A 20,416-nucleotide genomic window follows, 5' to 3' on the forward strand; every position below is an offset into this window, starting at 1 on the left:
TCTTCTGTCTGAGCGGCAAATGTGCTCCCAAACACTCCCAAACACATAGCGGAAATAAGACTTAGTTATTTATTTTCAACACCTTTAAATAATTTCGTACCACGCCCAACATTAAAACAGTTGCTGTTAATGAATTCACTTTTTTTTTTAACTCTCCATTGACCTTTCAGACGCCCCGAATCTCGGTCCCAGTCACTCCGAGGTCAATTGGATTAGACATTCAGGAATATATTTAAATGATGTGCCGTAGTTTGCTTGAAATATCAAAGCATGCACACACACGAGTGAAATTTGTAATGGAAATGCCTTTAATGACTTCACTGGCTTTACTTAATGACTTAATGCCTTTAATGCGTCGCCACATTTCAAACAGTCGGACTCATTTAACTGATTTCTTTGGCCTTCCTGCATATTTTATGTGAATTTTAGATAAGTGCAGCACTGATGTGGGTGTAAAATCGGTTTTGAGGTTGATAAAAAAAAGTGGATATGTAAACATTTATTTTTGGGAATTTGTATGCAGTGGGTGTTATTTTCCATAAAATATGGTTATTTTGACCCAGTGTTACACAAAACAGGCTTTACTTTAAAAATATTCCCTAGTGCGTATCTGGAATACGAGTTTAGTGTGAAGAATCATTAACAAATAGTAAGATTTGGTTAAGTGTACTAACAAAAAGGGCCAAAACAACCACATTTTTCACCGCATAGTGACTAAATTAACCCATAATTGGTGCAACTTTGTCCTAGAAGCCAATTTAGTTAGTGTGTATATGGTATTTAATTGTAATATGAACAATCAGTAACTAATAGTAACATTTAACCGTATTAGGTTAAGTAAAATAACAAAAAGGGTAAAAAACAACCAGGTCTCCACCCCATGGGGACCACATTAACCCAGTATGCATTGGTGCGATTGTGTCCCAAATGCCAATTTAGTTAATTTTTAATGCATTTGTGTTTTTTCTTGTTAAATTGAATTGACAGTTAACACTTCCTCTCTGCGTCCAATCGCAGCTCGTCTGGCTGCAGCCTCCACCAGCTGTCTGTGCACACAGGGGGTCGTCTTGCACGCTGCACCCGGGATGTGCCCCCTGTACCCTGGGTAGAGCTTCTGAGGTGAGGGAGGGGTCTGTCTGAGTGAGACTCATCCACTGCTGACTCATCTCTCACACACACACACACACACACACGCGGGCAAGTGTCTCCCCTCCCTCTCGCTTTCACTCTCTCGCACTCTGGAGAGGCAGCGGAGGCTGAGGACTCGGGGATGGCGGCCAGTGGGAGCCGTCAGGCAGTGGTAATCTGACTGGATTACCAACCAGGTGGAAACATTCAGCCTCTCGACTCCCCCTAACTCCCCCTACTCTCCCCCTCCTCCTCCTCTACTCCATTCATCTATCATTTACATGCTCATAGTATCTTTTCACCATTTTATTTCCTTCTTTCTTTCTTGTGTATGACCTTTAACATAATCAAAACCCTACACATACACATCTGGATCTGCAATACAGACCTCAGTGTTTCTAAGGGCATAAGCACACACACAGTAGCTCGCAAATTCACACACACACATTATCTTTTCTCTCTGCGTCATGCAAGTTGTTTGTGTGTGAAGGTGTGTGCAGGTAGGAGGGTGAAGGGGCGTGTCTCATCACGGCTGCCAGTGACGATCAAAGCCAAAGTCGAGAAACTTCCAAGAGAAGAGACACATCACTGACAGCCTCATGATGAATGGACGGGCGGCTGCATGTCAAAGACACACACACACACACACACACACACACACACACACACACACACACACACACACACACACACACACACACACACACACACACACACACACACACACACACACACACACACACACACACACACACACACACACACACACACACACACACACAGCTACACACATTTATAGCTAAGAATGGCAGAATTTAGCCACAAGATCTACACAAGAAGGAATGAGGAAGAACAAGAACAAGAAGAACAAGAAGAAAAAAGAGAAGAAGAAAAGAAGGAGGAAAATGGTCAAAGAGGAAGATTAGGAGAAAAGAAGAAGCGGCGAGGGGTTATCTAGTCCAACCAAAACATTCTGATTATGGTTTATTACTTTTTCAAAGCACAAAACACAAGCAGCTTAAGATATAAACCCTTTGAGGGCTCTGTGTGTGTGTGTGTGTGTGTGTGTGTGTGTGTGTGTGTGTGTGTGTGTGTGTGTGCGTGTGTGTGTGTGTGTGTGTGTGTGTGTGTGTGTGTGTGTGTGTGTGTGTGTGTGTGTGTGTGTATGTGTGTGTGTACAGCTGTGCATGTGTGCTCACATGTGACATGAATGGGTGCTCTTTCTGTCTGTATTACTAGGTCACACACACATACACACACACGCACACACACACACACTCTCTCACACATACACACACTCTCGTGTAAACAAAAACCGTCTGCTGTCTGGGAAGTAACACACCTGTTCAATGACAAGCTTTGCCACGCCCTCCATAATATGGCACACCTGTGCTACTGCAGGCTAAGCCTAACCTTAATCACATACATGCACACACACACACACAGACACACACACACACACACACACACACACACACACACACACACACACACACACACACACACACACACACACACACACTTGCACAACTCCTGCCCAGGGGCTAACATCACAGAAAAGGGGAAGAAAGAGAGGGAGACTGGAATAAAAGCAAGGCAGCGAAACAGGGAGGGGAAGGAGAGACAAAGGCTCTCCCACTGCTGCTATCAGTAATCTAAACGCCTGTGTAATATCATTGTGGGCTTTTATCAAACGGGGGCTGAATCTTATGGCGTTGGTATGCGTCTGTCATTCCATCACCTTGTCAAGCGCGACCATATTCAAGCAGACACCATGCTGATCTAAATAAGAGGCTTCGGCAAATTGATGGATTGCAGGTTTTTCCGGGATATGAAGAAACAGGGGGGAATGAGCTTCTTTATTTTTTACTTTGAATTACTGTACCGGTTGGGTCTTGAAAAAAAATGGTGTCTCTTTCCAAAGATCTGAAACAAACCCCCCCCCCCTTCTCCTCCTGGCCACATCATATCTACCCCCTGCGCCGAGGCCTAGGGCCAGGCATACAGCTTTCTGAATCTCTAAGGAGGGGGGCAAGCACAAAGGTAACCCCCATCCTAACCTCCCAGCAAACACACACACACGTATCCCAACCCCCCATCCCAAAACAACAATCCTCTATGCCCATCATGTCAGTCAAAACCCCATCAGGGACATGCATGGAGAGTCTGGATATCTGGAATCTCAATACAGTGTCATGCACCTTGAGACCCAGCGAGAGGCCCTCTTGAATATATTTCAATAGCATTATCACCCTGCATTAGTACGCTTTTTCTCCCTTTCACAGAATCATCCTTAAATTGGACCATAATATATGTCAGCGGGTTGCAATATCAGTCAAATCGGAGCTTTTTAAATCGTTATGCAAGTTAGATTTGTTAAAACAACCCGTAAGAGGTTTAAAACAGGCAAAATCACTTCAGTTGAATTCAAAGGAGACATGCAGCTGCATGCCTCGTGAAATATACAAAATATTCTATTCATATTAAATAAATTATACACTTTGAATTATGGTGTATTATATTTTAATATCATTTAGGACTGTAATTATGTAAATTATATAATGTGTGTCCTTCCATGATACATACATGTAATTCTGGATAATACATTTACAATAACACATTTCTACCTGAAGACGATTACGTATGTTACATTTTAGGATATATTCGAGAAATTACTCAATTATGGAAAATAATAAATGTAAATATTGTGCTATTAGTCCTATATATATTGTAATTTCATAATAGAAAATAAAAAACATATAAATACTGGACATATGAAATTACACATGTGCTTTTAAGTAAAGAGTCTTTTGGAGCGTATGGACATTTCTAAAGACGAACCAAGCTAATAATAATATTAATCAGCCTTTTCTACATGTGGAGACCAGCAGCAGCACATTAAATGTCAAACTGGTTCAGTTTATATTTCTGCAAACACTGCGCTGAGCTTAATGTGTTTCAGAGTCAGAATGAGGTTTATTGCCAAGTTCTCACTTACAGGGAATTTTCTGTGGTGCATACAATAAGCATATTAAGAGGGAATAAAAGAATACAAGGCAAGGTACTAAAAAGGTCACGCACATAAATATAGATTTGAATATTACAGTGGGATTATGGAAAAGATACAATAAAAAGGACTATATGACAGTTTAGTGCCAGGTGTGCCCAAATGTTTAGATAGTCCAGAAATGTGGACACTTTTGCATTTGGTTTGAACATTTTACTGGACGTTTTTCGCTGTTGTGTAAAACTAATGAATATGCAAATGAGTGCAGACAGAGGATCCTGCACGTCTATTTAAAGAAGACGCTGCATTTGCAAATGATAATTAATGGGATTTCTCATCGGCCACGTTTACATTCATCCAGTGAGTCCAGTTTATAGACACTGTATGATTCCGAGCAGAGGCTTTCTTTCTTTCTCTCTCTCCTCGCACACACACACACACACACACACACACACACACACACACACACACACACACACACACACACACACACACACACACACACACACACACGCACACACACACACACACACACACACACACACACACACACACACACACACACACACACGCGCACACACACACACACACACACACACACACACACACACGCACGCACGCACGCACACACACACACACACACGCCCACCACCCCCTCCCCTATTGAGACAGGATACCAAAGCTACTTGTTAAATCTAATGCATGCACTGTCAACCCATTCGCACCCCGTCACGTCCCCAGCTCAATATAGAAACCGGATTTTCTGGTATTACGCGCACCTCCATTAGCCAGAGCTCCACTCCTTCCACCAACACGACCCCCAGTTTGTGACCAGTACAAACCAGCATGTGCCCCCTCAAACCCCACCAAGCTCCTGGAGCCTCACATGAAGGAAGAATCGTTGAAATTGCAGCTAATAGTGTTTAATTTATTGTTTAATGGGAAATATAAGCAGTGGAATTACCCAATTCTAATTAATTGCTTAAAATGGCAATGATTAGTACTTTACTAATTGATGAGACCATATAAATCTATGACAAGATTATGCTATACTGGAAACGCCTAATAATCCCTGCAGTGTTATAAAGACGAATAATCCTGATATTTCTCAAAATCATGAGAGGTTTAAAGTGTGAAACAACAAAAGGAGGTGTAGCGTAAAATGTAAGTTAATCTAATTTGCCAAGTTTCTGTAAGAATGGGATGTCCCACCGTGTTTCATGTTTTGCTTTTACGTTAGTCTGAAACACTAGAATTATATGTATTTTCATATAAAGCAGCTATGTCATTAATAATTATTTAAATAAATAAAAACTCGTGCGTATTTTTTGCACGTTTCTAAATTCCCACAAATGCTGAGCGAGTTCCTTTCCTTACTTTACTTTCAATACACTGTTACCTGGCTGCTATACGTCTTCGTTGCTACACTGATTTTATTATTTAAAAACACTAACTGTACTTATTGTTGTCCATCTTGATGGGTACTTTTGTAAATGATGTCTCTAATATGTTATGCCTGCCTCTTAATTATTATTTTTGCCTCTTTACTTTTGCTAACACCATACATTCGTGGGACTAATAAAGGTATTATGATTGCAGTAAATGAGTTCGTCCAAAAAAGCTTTCCCAAGTTTGTAATATGGAGAACATATGCTTCAGACAAAAGAGAGAAACTGCATTTTCTTTACACACACACTTTATCATTAAATATACCAGAAGAGCCGCGTTTAAAACTGACCTGAATGCGGACCCATGGAGAGGTGCGATGAGTAGTATTTCCCGGGTTGGAAGTGAGCGGGGTGCTGCACCGAGCCGTGGCCGCCTGACGCCATCCGAGAAGCGGCGCTGTGAACCAACGCGCTCCGCTCCGTCAGGAGGTGGTGCGGAGGAGCGAAATCTCGGCTTTCCATCCCCGGCGAGAAGCGATAAATCCCAAATCCCAAAGTAAAATCCGGAGGCACCGAAGGTCTCAGGCAACCCAGATGCAAAATAATCCCTTTTTATGAACTTCGGGCTCCCCTCGCATTCAGCGCAGTTTTAGCTTTGCAGGGTAGACACCGAGTCCCCGTCATGTCCTACAAAAGAGAGAGCAGGAGACACGTCAAAGCGTTGACAATAATGAGCCAACCAGGGATGTAGAGCTGAAGAAAAGGCTGAGCTGAGAGACAGTCGCTGTTCATGTTTAGACAAACAAAAAGCATTCATATCTTACTAAAACGTTTCCAAATTATTCTTACTTCACTGTCCTCTATGTGTTATTTAAAAGGCGATTTATACCAGGGCAGGAAGGTGCTTAAAGTATGTCCTGCAGATAGAAAGGTGCTTGAACCGAGTGTATGTGGATTTGCTCTGCACCTCATCGATGGCCCCAGCATAGAAGGCTCTGCCCCCCCCTTTCCCCCTCATTCTGTGACCAAACACGATGCAAATAACATACACGGGGGCTTTTCTTTATCAGCGAAAAGAATGGAAATGGAAGGAGGAGATTTGGCTCAGGTACAAACAAATGGTGTATATACAGTATAAGAGTTCACACACGAAAAAAGCCTCGATGAAGGACGAGTTGTTAAGTCTTTAGACTGAACAAGCACTGGTCATAAACAAGCTGGACCTCGGGGGCTCTTGCACTAAAATATGAAGAAAACCAATACTTCTGGGCAAGCATGCACAAAAAAACCTTAAATTATGGTGACTAATATCTATTCCCAAACCTCAGTCCCCATAGTGCCAAAAACCCAGAAACAAAACATACACGTTTCCGCTATGATTAATGGATGTTGTTGTTTATGTAAATTTGATTTCTTTGCTCATTCAGTTGTCATAAAACGTGATAATTTAACACTATAGAGGATATTTAAAGAAAAAAAGGGGCTATAAAAAATAGGATTTATACAAGATCTCACATTTTGGATCAATGTTGTTTGACGTATAGCTTTTATAAATTAAATCTGACATCTTTTTACACAAACTTGTTTCCCCTTTATTGTTTGGCGTTTTTATAGTGGGATTCCTATTTGTGGTGTTGCTTATTAATGAAAATGGTGATAAAACAGCTATTTCTGTCAATTCCTACGGGGGTCAGCAGCTTTGCCCCCCCCCCCCCCCCCCCCCCCCCCTCCTCGCCTCCTGGCAATGGCACACACCATGCATCTCTGCTGCACACATACAGTACAGGCTACAGTGTAATCACAAACACAAATCACATCACCTTTATGCTCCAGTGCGAAAGAGCGAGGCAGTAAACAGTGAAATAGACTAGGAAATCATCGACTTTATATGTATGCCTTATAGCCCAGGTCATTTACTTAAATAGGGCTCCACGTGACGCGCAGATAGTGCCTGCATTCACCAAAAACACACCTCAGCAGTGCATCTATTAGGCCTCTCAATGCATGGCACGTCCATAGATGCTGATAGCACCTCCCAGGAATCAACGATAAAGGAACAAAGAAAATATCAAATGCTCTGGTGGACTTATGAAGTGCAGAGGAATATAGGAGCTCGGATATTCAAGTCTCCTTTACGCACACACACACACTTTCACAGGCTCAAGGATTCCCAACTTGTTCTACATTTACTTGCAACATTCTCTGCAACATACAGCGGATTGTAATTTTTTTGACATAGTTCTCCTGCATTACCTGGACTTGTAACCTAATCTTGCACTATTTTATTTCTAATCAGTTTCTTCTTGCACTATTTTTATTCTTTAAAACATGTGGTGTATGTCTTTTATATTGATGTTGCATTGTTGGAGTAGCATGGGGACTTTCATGGCCATAACTACATGCATATGACAATAAAGCCTTAGAATCTTCAATCCATTCAAGTCTCCTTTACGCACACACACACTTCCACAGGCTGAAGGACTCCCAACTTTCAGGAATTGTGTTTTGAGGAGGGAAACATCCCCAGAGTTCAGCAGCTCTGAGCACAAACACTCTCAGCATAAAACACCCAATGCATGCACCTTTTTTAAATGCTTCTCTAAATGATATATGCACGTATTTAAATAAGGTAATTCCCCTTTTGTTTGTGAGCACCACCTTATCATTTTTGACCACAGCCAGAGAAGGAATGAGGGAGAACCGAGAGGCTATACTGCGAAGCGCACAGGGGGAAGGCAAAATGGACTCTCTCCTGTCCCCTCGGCTGGGAGAAACAATGGCCCCTCTCCACGGGACATCAATCATAAACCACTCTCGGCTGACATTTGTCTATACATTTTTAAATTTTCAGGCCGTAAACACACGTCTTCGGTGTTTACATTCCACGTCAACGGAGAGCCACTCAGGCTACATTTAACAACCCGAATCTAAATCCCGTGTTATCGCTGGCCACGCAAACAAAACGACGTGAGCAGATCGCGCGTAACAGTTTGGGGGGTAGGGGGGCATTTGGATCTACTGTAGTGTGTGTGAGCGTATGTGTGTGGAAGGCATTCAGACTTCCTTCCACTTCACCTAGACTCCCCCAAAGCCCATACACACAACGAAACACGCACACACACACACTTCCCAAACACGCACACACACCCACCAGCACTGCTGCCCCTCAAAGGGTCAAACTATCGCCAGACGAAAAAAATCCTCTCCACAAAAGTGACCAATACTCGCCAAAATGACATCACATGAACTCAACACCAACGCCAGTAATTTTGCAAACAATTGTATATTTCAGATATCGCGTTGTTTTCAAAGCAAAAATTCGTGTTTTGTACAATTTAGAGCGAAATCATAAACGCGTGGACCTTTGGACAAAAGATGACAGGTAAAAAAAAGGGGGCTTTTATTTTTGAAGTGGCACTGGTTCAGAGGACAAGTCATTGCCTTCAACAATTTTGCAATAAAGTAAAGTCACAGGGAATAAGTGAGACAGTAAATCCGGATGTTCAGAGGCCGGCTAAACAGGAGAGACAAGCCCGGCCGAGGCGAGGACAGCCCGGCGTCTGCTGCCTCCATGCCGGGGGAGGAAGGGCTGCAGCTTGCAATAAAACTGCCCCGTCTGCTTCCTGCCCAGAAAATAAGAAACTAACAAAGAATAATCTACAATTTAGCATCTTTAAAACAAAAAACATGAGGAGGTTTAATGTAAAGCGAGTGGTGTTGAATAGTCCTCTGAATGAATCGGAAACACAAGAGTAATTCGGCTGTGAAGAGGTCAAATCAGAAACTGACACACTGCACAGAATCCGAAAATAAATCCTTCATAATACTGTATTTACTGTAATACTGTAAAATCACAAGATGTGTTGCTTTACTGCAAACACACTGGCTGAAGGATGTCTTTAGATTATTCTGATGGCAGTCATACCAGCTTGCATTTCTCCAAAGGTATGACAGTGAATAATAATGGAGTAAAAATCAATTTAAATAAAACTGGGAGTTTTTAGATAATCCTCTCACACACGAGAACCAAAATGTACATCCAGCAGCACAATCACTAAAGATTATATAAAACACTGAGCTGTACAATAATGTTCCTCACTTACTGGTAAGTTATATCCAAGGCGAGTCGGTTATATTAAAAATGAAAGAAAAAGTATAAAAATATTCAAAGTGAAAATCCCCGAGTCGCAGAGATGAAACATGTGGGATTGATTACATCCTCTGTGCAGACTGTGTGGAGGTATGGGAGAGACGCATCGTAGAAGTTCAGGCTTGTAGTGAAGCGAGGCTCGTGTATGCAGCCCGAGACTCAGACAGGAGGGGGGGGAGGAGGATGGGGAGGGGTGAGAGCGCGGGCCTATTGGTTTGAGAACGACAATGTGAAAGCGTGCCCGTGAGGCGCCCCCTCCACCCTCCTCCCGTCCAGAGGTGGGGAGTAACTAAGTATTTACTACAGTATTGTACTTAAGGACAGTTCTGAGTTTACTTACTTGAGTATTTCCATTTTATTCTACTTTATAATTTTAGATTAAAATGTTATGCTCAAAATCTGACTTCAGGAAAAAGCAGAGGTGCTACATTCTCAGGTTTTTTGCAAAAGTAAAAGTAGTATGCTACTTGTGTATGTCCATGTTATTCTACTTTATACTTTTACTCCACTACATTTAAAAAAAGTAAATAATGCAATTTTCACTACATGTATTTTACATTTTGAAGTTAATAGTTACTTAACAGCACTAAAGTAAAAATAGCAATAACATTTTTTAAATATTCTGTTACAATTGAAAGTCTTTCATTCCAAATCTATGGTGTAAAGTAACTAAGTACATTTACTTAAGTGCTGTACTTAAGTACACTTTTGAGTTACTTAAGATGAATACCTCCAGTTTGTTCTACATTCAATCAACTATATTAAAAAAGGGAAATAATGTAATTTTTACTCCACTACATTTATTTTACATATTTAATTAGTTTGCAATAAGCCCCCTTTAGTAAAACACTATTGATGCACCAATATTATGTAAATGTAATATACATATAATCATATACACACATAAAGGCACGATGTTTGCTTTTTATATTTCACTACATGTTGCTGATAATACGCTATACTTTTACTCAAGTAAGATTTGAATGCAGGACTTTTACTTGTAATGAAGTATTTTGCCCATAATGTCATTGTAAATAATGTAACCGTAAATAAGGCATTAACTTGTCACTACAACATGATGTGCAACATTAGCTTACTATATTATTTTTACATGTCATAGTTTACTTCCTCTGCATTACTTGCAGATTGGTCTTGCAACATAATCCTGCACTATTTTTATTTGATTCTCTATTTCATCTTGTACTATTTTTATTGTTTTTAAAATATGTTTTATGTCTAACATATATTTATGTTGCATTGGAGGAGCCTTACGTTTTTCAATGTGGAAATGACAATAAAGCCTTTGAATCTTGGTACTTTTACTCAAATAAAAGCATCTGAATACTTCTTCCACCACTGCCCCCACCTCAGCCTTTCCTACACACACACCCTTTCCTACACACACACCCCCTCCCCACCACCACCCCTCGACGGTAAACACACGCTGCCATTGGCTGCAGCGCGGAGCCAATGAGGAAGCCTCCGGAGCCGCGGAGCGAAACGGCGGGCGTTTGATTTGCAGCCCTCGGCGCACTGCATGCACAGCAAATGCGGGGAGACAGGCGGCACATCTCGGCTCAGCTCAGCTCAGTGTGCGGAGAGAGCGGAGGAACCAGAGCCGTGCGGTGCCGCCTGCACTTTCTGATCACTGGTGGAGAGCAAACAGCATCTAGTCTATTCCGTGTGATCCCACTGCAGCTCGGTTCAAATGCTGCATCGTTATTTTGCTGCGATGATGTGATGGTTTTATTGATGCTCCTTTAGGGAAAATTCCCCTTTTTTCCTCTCGCCCAACTGCATGTGTTTTGCTAAATAAATCCTTATTTGTAGACTGTGTGATTTATTGAACATGTATAGGCTGGCAATGAAAGGCTTTTTTTTGTTGCACACAGCCCACATTAAGATAAGACAGAGGTTTAATTGACAGGCGTACAGTTAAGTGTAAGTTTGATATAGAAAATGTGTCCACTGGGAGTGAATCTAAAGGAGGATTCATCCATTATAATTCTCTGCTTCGTCCATAAAGCCAGGCACATTGTCTGACTCAATGAACATGCATTGGTTCTGTATCAGCTCACGTTATCCATCCACATACATGAAGGATTCTGCCATCAAGCAATATTAAAAATAACATATATTTTATAGAAAAAGGGGATAATAAAGTTACTTTTTAAAATGTATTTTTATGGTGTCTGTTTACCTGTCTCTGTCACGCACACGGGCAAATTGAATCACTGCGTAATTTGAAAGCATTACTGTCTCCGGGGTTAGCCTCGCGCACGGTTCACTAATTTCGCCAATTAAAAGTGGAAGGATATGGGCTTGTGTGTTTCCATGTCGAAATATATGAGCTGCTATAGGCTAATATTCCCGGTGCAGGTTTGTTTATACGTGGAGGCAAAGGGTTAAAACTCGGGGGCTTCGGATCTACGAGGCTTCTGATTGGCTGGCGCGCCGCCAGAACTCTGTCAATCACCGAGTGTAAACAAGGCTCTGATTGGCTGCTGGCCAGTCCGCACTGGGCTGCCTGAAAAAAGCAATTACTGCCCCTGCGGTTTCAAGGCGGCCCCGCGCTGAACGATGAAAGGAGATAAGGAGGGGCGGTTTCAAGGCGCCCCCCACGGCGAACCCCGTTGGCCCCAGAGCAAAAGGAGAGTCAAGAGTGACTAAATCAAAGGGAATACGGTAAAAGGGGGGAAATTACACGTTGTATTAAATGTAGGGGCTAGATCCGAGGAATGGTGCAATAACAACTTTGTGTTTAGAAAATGGAGGAGCAACGAGAACCGGAAAACGCTGATTCGAGGGAGCTCCTTCTTTTTTTTTTTACAAACACGAACAGAGAAAAGTTTTTGTCGATGGTGGAAAAAGAGAGATTGGTTTGTAGAGAAACTAAATTATGAGATTTCCTGACATTAATGTTAAATCAGTGACGATGTTAGACGGTGATAGACTCGGCTCGGATTGTGCTGCTGTGCGTAAAATGTTGACCAAAACTTTTTGCTGCCAACTGTTCAATAATTAAGTGGACATTTCCGCTTTTACGCACAGGCTTAAACGGTAGGCCTGTTATAATAATAAATTAGGTCATTAATTGTTTCTGAAAAGGGGAATATAAGAAGAAGAAGTTATTGAGTGTAGCAATAGTTTGTACTTTGCCTTATAAAAAAATGAAAAAGTAACCTAAAAATAATCATTACAAATATATAAATAAAAATATAAATGCAATAGATCAATACAAACAATATATATATATATTTTTTCTAAATTATGTACGTGTCTAAATGTTTCCCAGATGAGAAAACAGCTTTGTGTTACATACACTAGAAATAAAACAAACACTTAGGCTACATTGATTATCTAGGATATATATTCGTATCTTTATATACATAGAACTGAACAGAGAGGAAGTGTAACTCTTTCGATTTATATTTTTATATTGTATTTTGTATTTAGGTTTTATTTTGTACTTCTTTACTTTAAGTGCTGTCATGTCAGTGGATGTCTTTGGTAGTTTATTATCTAATTTAGCAGTGATGTAATGTACGTTTTTGGTCCGTGTTTGTGTGTGTTGTCTTTTCTTTGTATGTGCTTGTACATGTGGAACAAATTAATAAAGACAATGGGGAACAAAGATAAATATCTACATTTCTTATTTTTGAGAATCATTATGATGATTTATTTGGGAGCCTTTCTTGAAACCAACAACGCAGCAGAGATGTGTCTGCATGAAAGCCAAACCTCATAGTCTGTTTGCCTTTTAGCTGAACCTGTCCAAACCTGACAACAGTGAACACGCACCCCATAAAATATATGAACATTGTTCCTACTGATGTCCCTTTACATTAAAACAGAAACTCGCTCCCTCTCTTATTGGTCCTGCCCCCCCCCCCCCCCCCCCCAACAAAACACACTGGACAAAGGAGACCAAAGCCGGTCTGCAGCCCTCAGATAGCTTATAAATTGTGTGCATGGAGGAAAAACGAGACCTTCATCCATACAGTAGAATTAATGGATACATATATAATTCAAATCAAATAACGCCAAAGCAGAGCAGATTTATCACGTCTGTAATTAGATAATCGTTACCCTCTTTTCCTATTTACATAGCAGCCTGCATACCAAAGCTCTGTGCTCTCCAATGGGCTGCAGCCACCACGTGTCCACGCACACACACGCACACGCACACACACACACGTCTACAAAAACATCTTGCTATATTCTATAGAACTCCACAATACGCTCAAAATCGATATTTGACTATCCATAATGTTCCCTGCAACCAGCAAAACAACGGTGAATTGTTGATAATGCCAAATGACAAAAAAAATAAACCTTTGTGGAGTTTCAAAACTCATGAAATGGTGCTGTCTATCAGAAATTAATAATTATTTGTGCAGCCTCACTAGGAATATGTTTATTGTTACTAATTAATAGGCTATACGCACACATGCTCTGCATCAGAAACAGGCATTTTGGATCCAAAGATGACCATTAGGATATCCTTACCAACAGGTTTGCAGTGATATTACACATTCAATATTCACATAATAGTGATTACAAATAATGTATGATGTTTGTAGGATTTTGCATCTCACACAAACTTAGGAAAATGTGTCACTTTTCCTCACTTAACTTCTCAGAATCTCTGATAACAATGTCAGAATATGTCCATTTGTCTATATGTTGGTATGCCCACACAGCAGCCTAATTATAAATAAATTAAATATATATTTTTTTATTTTGAGATTACTTAGTTTCCCCTGTTTTTCTCCCCCAGCAGTGTTGCCCTCAGCACTAATGACAGAGGGACAATAAAGAATCCAGCTCACAAAAGGAGTCCGGCACTTAAAACAGAAATCTGCATTTAATTTATTTAGTGACAAGGAAAAGCCTTTTATAGCTTGATTTTTATTGGTTCCTTTTCACTTAAAAGGTGGGGGTTGGGTGTGCGTGTGTGGATGAGTGTGTGTGGTTGTGTGTGTGTAGCGAGAGAGAGAAAGCATAACACACACACACCCCAACCTCCTCTGGTCCGTGTGCCAGCGCAAACTACCCTATACTGTGGAGGGGGGGGGGGGGGGGGGGGGGATAATTAATGCGGATTGACTGATTGCTCTTGAAACAGACCGGTCCTACGCGTGGATTGTCCTCAAGCAATGAAGCGTTCCTGACTGACACTTTCCACCTTCCCTTCTTCGCTTCCTCTTCCCCCCCCCCCCCCCCCTCTACACCGGTGTGCAGGAGTCTTCCTCCCCGGCGAGAAGCCACACATCCCGGCCAGCCTTTAGCACCTTCTCCCCCCCTTTCTTGGATGTGTTATTTGTGTGCAAATGTGCACAAATTGGAAAATTAAATTAATAACTAAACAAAAGAAGTGAGCATACAAGCATTGTGTATAATCTATGTTCACACGTTGATGCTGTTTCTGCCACAAACTCACAATAAGTGTGTGTTTGATTAATGAGACTAAGAAGTAAAACAGGTTTAATGTAGACATCCCTCACTTCTTGCTTTAGACGGTGGGCAGGAGTCTTCCTCCCCGGTGAGGAGACACACATCCCGGCCAGCGTTTACCACCTTCTTCCCCCTCTCTTGGATGTCAATTTTGTGCGTAAATGTGGCCAAATTAAAAAATAAATAATGAATGAATAAAGAAAATAAGTAAGCATACAAGCAATATGTATACTTTGTTTTCACATGTTGATGCCACACACTCACAATAAGTGTGTGTTTGAGCATTGAGATTCAGAAGTAAAACAGGTTTAAGGTAGACATCCCTCCAATGGACACTGTAGCACAAAAGTAATACCATGAAATGTGTTTTCTTTACTGCTGCATAAGTGCCACATTCTGTACGTTCAGATTCGAAAAAATCACGAAATATGTATGAACATATTACATTGACTGGACGCCTGGATGTAAATCTGAGTTACCAAAATAATCTATTTTCAGATTTTTATGCTTTTGCGTCCACTTGTAAACTATAACCCCCCGCCCCCTTTTTTTGCTCAATCCAACATGCATCATTTCAGTGTTGTTTTGTGTTTCTCATGTCTCCCTAAAAATATGCGAATACGGTATTGTATGCGCATTAGAAAGAGTCCAAAGTGCGTTTAAAGCGGTTGCTATCCCCTCCCCTGCACCACCACCCACATTAATTGAATAAACTTTTGAACGTCTACATAGGACCACATAAAGAAAACGCATAATTCACAGTAAACGGGAAACACATTGGCGAGGCTGGTTTTAAATTAGGTCCAAATGGAGAGCTGTCTCCACGGGAGGCCCTCCATGCAGGGCAGCCATCCCGATTCTCGCGCACCTCGCCAGATATTTCTGATAGCCCTTTAATGATACGCATTTCCAAACGGGGCCGTTCACCAGGGAGACGCCCCAGCTATCTAAAGGTGTTGCAACAACCCCGAGAGACAATGGAGTCCTATTAGAAAAAGCATTCGTAATACATCGTTGTAAAACGAGACTGTTCTGTGAGTAATGAATGTGCAACAGCGAGGACTATAACGTGTTTTTCCTTTACTTTCGTGGCCACATTTCAACAATGGCACCCAAGAAGAAGAAGAAGAAGAAGAAGAAGAAGAAGAAGAAGAAGAAGGAGAAGAAGAAGAAGAAGAAGAAGAAGAAGAAGAAGAAGAAGAAGAAGAAGAAGAAGAAGAAGAAGAAGAAGAAGAAGAAGAAGAAGAAGACATGATGGAGTCAGAAGTTGACTGGACACAAAAACAACATGACCTTTTCTTCTCTGTGTGCGCAGGACAGATGCTGCTATTTCTGATCATCCTGACAGATAGGCTACGCTGGAGAGGAGCTCGGCCCTCACGACGGGTCATGAAATGCTTGGCATGAAAAGTAAAGACTTTCTTCTTCTCCAAAACATTTGAAATGTTTCCGATCATGATAGTGCAGGAAGAAGAAGATATTGATGGTGGTGGGGGGAATAGCTCGGGCACCAAATTAGTGGCTGCTTGTCTCTGTCTCTCTCTCTCTCACACACACACACACACACACACACACACACACACACACACACACACACACACACACACACACACACACACACACACACACACACACACACACACACACACACACACACACACACACACACACACACACACACACACACACACACACACACACACACACACACACACACACACACACACACACACACACACACACACACACACACACATATATCCGGTTGTAACCACCACCAGGCTTGTATGGTGGAGATGAAAGCACCAGCATCTATTTATGGGCCATCCAAACACGCAGGTGGAGGCTTTAATTATCATCTGAACATCTACAGCCATAGCGTGTTTACATCAACGCTTACGTAGGAGTCTGCATTCAGACATTGAGGGGAATGTAATCCTAAATGTTGATATAACACACGCAAATAATGGGATTCAATATAATCGTGTGTCTGACATGTGACACGCCACGTCCTTTTGTCTTTTATACAAAGCACATTATGGATATGTCTTTGTTTTTCTGGTTTATCCCAAGCAATACGAGCCTCAATTATGTGTTGTTTCATGGGAAAAACTAAAAAAAGTTCTAAGTGTTTTTGGGCCAAGGATTCAACAGGTCAGCTGACTTTCTGCAATCCATAACTCAACATTTCACGATTGATTATTTCAAAAAGACAATGACTGGATTTAGCAAAACAGTTTTTGTATGACTCAGTGTCCTTATGTGAAACAGCAATGGAAACTTTCAATACAATGTCCAGTCATTCTCTCCTTTTCTTAACCATGTTGGATTTAGTGCCTTTTTGTTCATGAAGGATTACACCTATAATCAGATCAAATCTGGATCATATCTCTAAAGAACTCGTTTGACAACAATTTAATTTGGTGGCTGCATACACAAAGCAACAGGGTGTCACTGGATGATCAGAAGAGCCAGAAACATTTGGGACTACAACCAACAAGTTAAACTACAAATTATGAATGAAAGCAGTCACGTGTCCAATAACAAGCATTATCCAGAATGGCACTTTTTTATATGCTCTACCTATATGTTGTGCTGCTTCTGGGACATTTACTCATTGTGTGTTATCCTTCAGATAATATAAAAACTCACAGTAAATGTGTGTTTCAGCATTGAGACTAAGAAGTAAAGCAGGTTCAATGTAGACTTAACTGGACACTGTAACAGCAATACGTAATTTGCTTTTCTGTAAAGTATACTTTCATATAACAAATAATAATCAGGAAATGCTTATAGAAATTGACTTAAATCTAGGATGTAAATCAGAATTTTTCATAAACTAGATTGTAAGAAATGTTTTTATAAACACAGATGTTAACCTATAACTGCAAAAGCAATGTTATACATGATACCTGGTGGGGGTTTAAGAGACTCCCCTTTTGATTATCTGAATCTCGAGGTATTGGTCCTTATTTAGACGTTCTCATAATCAGAAATCAGAAAAAGTTACCTGAAACAGACGCGTGTGTCATCTCGGATGGATGGCTATGGCCAACGGTGTTGCCAAAAGCTGTGAGTGTGTGTGTGTGTGTGTGTGTGTGTGTGTGTGTGTGTGTGTGTGTGTGTGTGTGTGTGTGTGTGTGTGTGTGTGTGTGTGTGTGTGTGTGTCTATACAGTGTAACTGTGTAACTTAATATAACACAAGTAAGCCTGACAAACTAAACACCCAACTGTGGAGCCAATCAACTAAAGGAACTACACTTTACATGGTTCAATAACCTTGTGTTCGTGTGTATGTGTTTGTTTGTTTGTGTCTGTGTATGCGCCCCTCAAGAGGCCTAACTGATAACATTTCTTACATTAACTCAATGATCAAGAAATAAGTCGAAATTCACTCAATAACATGCCTCCATCCATTATTGTAAGTTAACATTTCAAGTTTAAATGTAAATAAATGCTTCAAATAGTCTATACGTGCAGTCATTACACATTTTGAAGTGGTTGGAAACGTTCAAAAAAGGATTACGCAAAGTTTTCTAGCTAAATAAATTGCCCAAATTGAATTATTAATTCTATATGTAAATACGCAAATAAATTAATAAACATGTTTGTTTTTTTTGACAAAATGTTGGTCCTTTAGTCACTTGAAAATAAATTACGCCAGCCTCTTGAGGGCTTTTTCCCTAAACCAAGCTTTGTAAACTACAATATAGTCGTAACTCCGTGAAAATACATGTATTTTCAAAAGCTTATTTCCGCATAAATTGCACTGACAAACGATTAAGCATAGTATAAAATGCAACACGTACCTAGAAAACGACCGTCTCCAAATACTTGTATTTAAGGATACACATTGGAAAACACACAACCTGATAAAAGAGTCTTTCTTCCTCACAAAAACTTGTCAACTCGAAAAAAATAAATCCTTCTCTAACAAGCTTTATCCAAAACGCGTTCGCATGTATGGCCTTAAATAGCGCGCTGCGCTTCCTTTTAGCTCTCTGCTGAATTTATCCACCGAGGGGTTTTCCCGACTACAAGCTCCGGATCCTGTGGATGTGAGTCTCTCTCCGTGAGGCAGTGTAATAGCGAATTTATGTCTGGATGACGCGTCCTCTCTCTCCCACAATGGAGCTGGAGCGCTGACATTAAACAGAAAATTGATGGAGAGAGACTCTCTCTCTTTCCCATGCACTCTCCCTGTCTAGCAGAGGAGAAGCGAGCTTTCTTGCATTTTCCCTACTTATTTTTTTAACAGGGGAGGGGGAATCATCAATGGGGTACACATCAGGAATACACCCACTTCCATCCACACCAACAAATATACAGTCTACGAGTTTAGACACACACAGTTTACCGAAACACACACCTTAGCCTCTAACCTGTGTTGTTTGTGATTGTGCTGACGGAATCCATGCATAAAGGAGGAGAGGAGGCCTATCACTACCTCCATATGCATCTTTCTGAACAAACTGTCCCCTCTTACAACACGTTTTATCAAAGCTTTTTGGGTAATCATGTTCCTGTGCACCATGTATGTAACCGAGTTGTTTTGGAAGGCAGGCCATGGTCGTTATTTAACAGTGCGTAATAGTTAAGAGTCTGCATGAATCAGCACTCATCTGGAAATTCAACTGATATTTTTGTAAAGTGATATCTTTAATAACCGCCTGATTGTCGAATTGTACCCACCTTTTTTGTTTAATTCGCCATCAATGCCTTATATTTAAACTGCCCTTCCGAGTTTCAGGGGTATTTAGTTGTGAGGATGACCGCGCGAGCAAACACAGCCAATGCACACACGGGTTCAATTGTGTGAAGAGCACCATAAACATTTAGCACAGGCGTTAAAGAGTCCACGGCGTTTGTGCGCATTTGCCCCGCAGCCTTTGATCAGGTCCAAACGGTCCGGACAAGTTTGTGCGTAAAAGTGAATTTATCTCCCCGATCTCGCTCCAGAGAAAGGGAACTGCTTCGGTGTGCCTGGACGAGAGACACAAAGACATGAATGCAAATGCAGTAAAACACACACACACACCGTTTCCAAGGCGTTTTACTGAAGGTGCGTAAAACCAACGAGCTGCAGGTTGGAGTTAAATGCGGAAGCAGCGAAGTCTACGGGCTTCGGAGATAATTGCAGAAACGCGGCGGTTGTTTGGAGTCTTCTTCCCCTGCCTCCCGCACGGGACCTCCGCCTCGGCTTTCTCCTCTTTCTCCCCCTGCAGCCCCCACTGGCTGCCCCCGTGGGTCACCGCTTCAGGAGCTCCACGTCACCGCGTTAACCCC

The 20,416-nt window shown here is 41.3% G+C and overlaps 1 protein-coding gene across 1 annotated transcript in view; it reads right to left on the reverse strand.

The window, feature by feature from the left end:
- bahcc1b (BAH domain and coiled-coil containing 1b) overlaps window positions 1-9,782 on the reverse strand; it is a 61,604-nt gene extending 51,822 nt beyond the window's left edge. Inside the window, 2 exon segments of the mRNA XM_079658818.1 lie at window positions 5,874-6,210; window positions 9,627-9,782. Coding sequence (XP_079514944.1) covers window positions 5,874-6,045 — 172 coding nt within the window. The 5' untranslated portion in view covers window positions 6,046-6,210; window positions 9,627-9,782.
- Window positions 9,783-20,416: the final 10,634 nt, after the last annotated feature.

The sequence above is a fragment of the Notothenia rossii genome (assembly GCF_949606895.1).
Source record: "Notothenia rossii genome assembly, chromosome: 11".
NCBI lineage: Eukaryota > Metazoa > Chordata > Actinopteri > Perciformes > Nototheniidae > Notothenia > Notothenia rossii.